Source organism: Sander lucioperca, chromosome 22 (genome assembly GCF_008315115.2).
Source record: "Sander lucioperca isolate FBNREF2018 chromosome 22, SLUC_FBN_1.2, whole genome shotgun sequence".
Taxonomy (NCBI): domain Eukaryota; kingdom Metazoa; phylum Chordata; class Actinopteri; order Perciformes; family Percidae; genus Sander; species Sander lucioperca.
Genome location: NC_050194.1, coordinates 4,071,288 through 4,073,787, shown reverse-complemented (window position 1 = coordinate 4,073,787; position 2,500 = coordinate 4,071,288). Strand labels below are relative to the sequence as shown.

Sequence of the window (2,500 nt, the reverse complement as noted above, 5' to 3'; positions counted from 1 at the left end):
AACAATACAGAGAAGCGCTACCTGCTGTTATGGAGACGTATTATGTTTCGTGCACGCACAGACCGTACGCTCAAGTCGGCGTCGGCTCAGTGTGTTTTGAGGCATTTTTTTGGACCTCGCGGTGTGTGTGTGTGTGTGTGAGAGAGTGTGTACCGGTGTGTACCTGTGTGTGTGTGTGTGTGTGTGTGTGTGTGACCTTGTGTGTGACCTCGTGTGTGACTGATCAGTCGGACCTCGGGGACCTGACTGATCAGTCCGACTGGCTTTACTGCTGACGGTCGGCCGTCTGGTCGGTGTGTAGCGGCTCTATAACACTCAGCTCTACCTGGTTGGTGATGTGTGTGTCGGCTCCGTGCAGCAACAACAGCTGGAGGATTTTAAATCTGTTGAGTCGAACAGCGTCGTGAAGCGGAGTGTCTCCCTCCTGAAACACAACACAACAATGTTATTACTCTGGGTTTACACTCTCTCTCACATACTTTATAAAAGATTTACTCTGTGTGTGTGTATGTGTGTGTGTGTGTGTGTGTGTGCGCGTGTGTGTGTGTGTGCGTGAGTGTGTGTATGTGTGTGTGTGTGTGTGTGTGTGTGTGTGTGTGCGTGTGTGTGTGTGTGTGTGTGCGCGTGTGTGTGTGTGTGCGTGAGTGTGTGTATGTGTGTGTGTGTGTGTGTGTGTGTGTGTGTGTGTGTGTGTGTGCGTGTGTGTGTGTGTGTGTGTGTGTGTGTGTGTGTGTGTGTGTAACCCACCCTGTCCTGTGTGTTGACTTCAGCTCTGCAGTGAATCAGGTGTTCAGCACAGTCGTAGTGTCCGGTCCTCACAGAGACATGAAGAGGAGTGCTGTCCAACTAAAACAAACACACACACACAGATATGGAAGCAAATTACTTTGAAAACCATTTTTTCAAGTTGGGAAAAAAATTCAGTCAAATTTGATTGATCAAATTCAGATTAAAAAATATTCAACATGAGGCACTTCCACGGGACAGGAGAGGCAGTCGAGCCGGCTCCCGGCCAATCAGAGCATAGCCTGTCAGTCATGTGATCCAAGAAAGCCGCTAACCCTAACCACTGTAGGGAGAACGACGGTAAGTCGTCCAGGAGACTGAAGACTGAACCGTGTTTGTGATTTGTTGCGTCCTTCAGATCAGATATTCAGATTATTTCCTATTATTACAGGAATCTCATGCTTATTGCATTCAGCGTGGTCATGTAGTATTATTATATGTTATTATTATGTAGTATTACCTTGTCTGTTGCAGAGATGTCTGCTCCGTGGTCCAGCAGCAGTTTGAGAACAGACAGATGTCCTCCTCGACACGCAGCGTGGACACAAGTGGACAAAAGCTGGCCAGAACAGAGACACCAGAACCAGAACCAGAACTGGAGTCAGACTGGTACAAACACTACTACGTAAAGTAAAACCCTCCAAGAAAGCATTGAATGCAGTGGAAAAAGATGTAAAAAATGTGGTGAAAGTGTCAGAAAAAGCTTCTAAATCGTATAAAATAAAACAGCTAAAGCATTGAAAGCCCGCTGCAGTAGAGGAACCTTGTCTCTGCTGTGGACGTTGGCTCCGGCTTCCAGCAGTCTGGTGACGACCTCGCTGTGACCGCCAGAACTCGCTCTGTGCAGACCGGTTCGCTCAAACTGCACACAGAGAAATCACACAGATCAGTTTCTATAAATATCTGCTCATACAGTTTATGTAGATTCTCTAGATGAGAAAATATGAGAACATGAACAGCCGTTTCTTGAGTTGTTTCTTCTCCAGGGGCCTCATGTATAAAACCGGGTGTACGCCAGGTCCTGCACCTTTCCTTTATACATGACAATCCACGTGAAAGTGAGCGCACGTGAACGAGCCACCGACCCCACCTTGCGTCCTCCCGTAAATTAATATGGAAATTACTATAAATGCACCCCTGACGAAAAAAACTTCACTGGTGCTGATCGCGGAGGTGGAGGCGAGACTTTTTTTTTTCTGTTTGGAGGTTTGTTGTCATGGATAAGCAATAAAAGAAAATGCCCAGAGTGGCAAATGGTGGCCGGGCAGTGAATGCACCGAACCATGGCAGACATTTTAAAAAACAATGTCTAATGTCGAAGTGGAAATCAAGAGAATAGTGTCAGCGTCACACCAATTACAGAACAACATGCATCTCAGTGTCAGTCCACATTACCACAATAAGCAGTTTGAACTCACTGATGTAATGCCATTTATTTTCTAAGTGTTAGTACGCTCAGAGAAACTGAGTCCAGTGTGAGGGAGACCCGACTCAGAGGAGGAGAGGTTAGTGAGGCCAGCGTCTCCACGGCAGCTGATCCGCTGCGCCACGCATGGATGAAATAATGAAATAGTAAATAGGACTACAGCAACAGAAATATGTGCAGAATTAAGACAGTCAAGACAGCCCAGTGTTTGGTGGACCGGGTACACCTTATTCACTTAATAGTCTACAAATCATCCACGGGATCAATTACGCATCACATGAGTTTACC

General features: G+C 46.5%; 1 protein-coding gene across 1 annotated transcript in view; it reads right to left on the bottom strand.

Moving 5' to 3' along the window:
- The window catches only part of LOC116045005 (ankyrin repeat domain-containing protein 1-like), a 10,497-nt gene that overhangs the window by 1,201 nt on the left and 6,796 nt on the right, over positions 1 to 2,500 (bottom strand). The window contains exons 6-9 of the mRNA XM_031292499.2: positions 1,550 to 1,648; positions 1,247 to 1,345; positions 748 to 846; positions 326 to 424 (exon numbers count right to left, since the gene is read on the bottom strand). Of these exons, the coding sequence (XP_031148359.1) occupies positions 326 to 424; positions 748 to 846; positions 1,247 to 1,345; positions 1,550 to 1,648 (396 nt within the window). The remainder of the gene's footprint in view (positions 1 to 325; positions 425 to 747; positions 847 to 1,246; positions 1,346 to 1,549; positions 1,649 to 2,500) is intronic.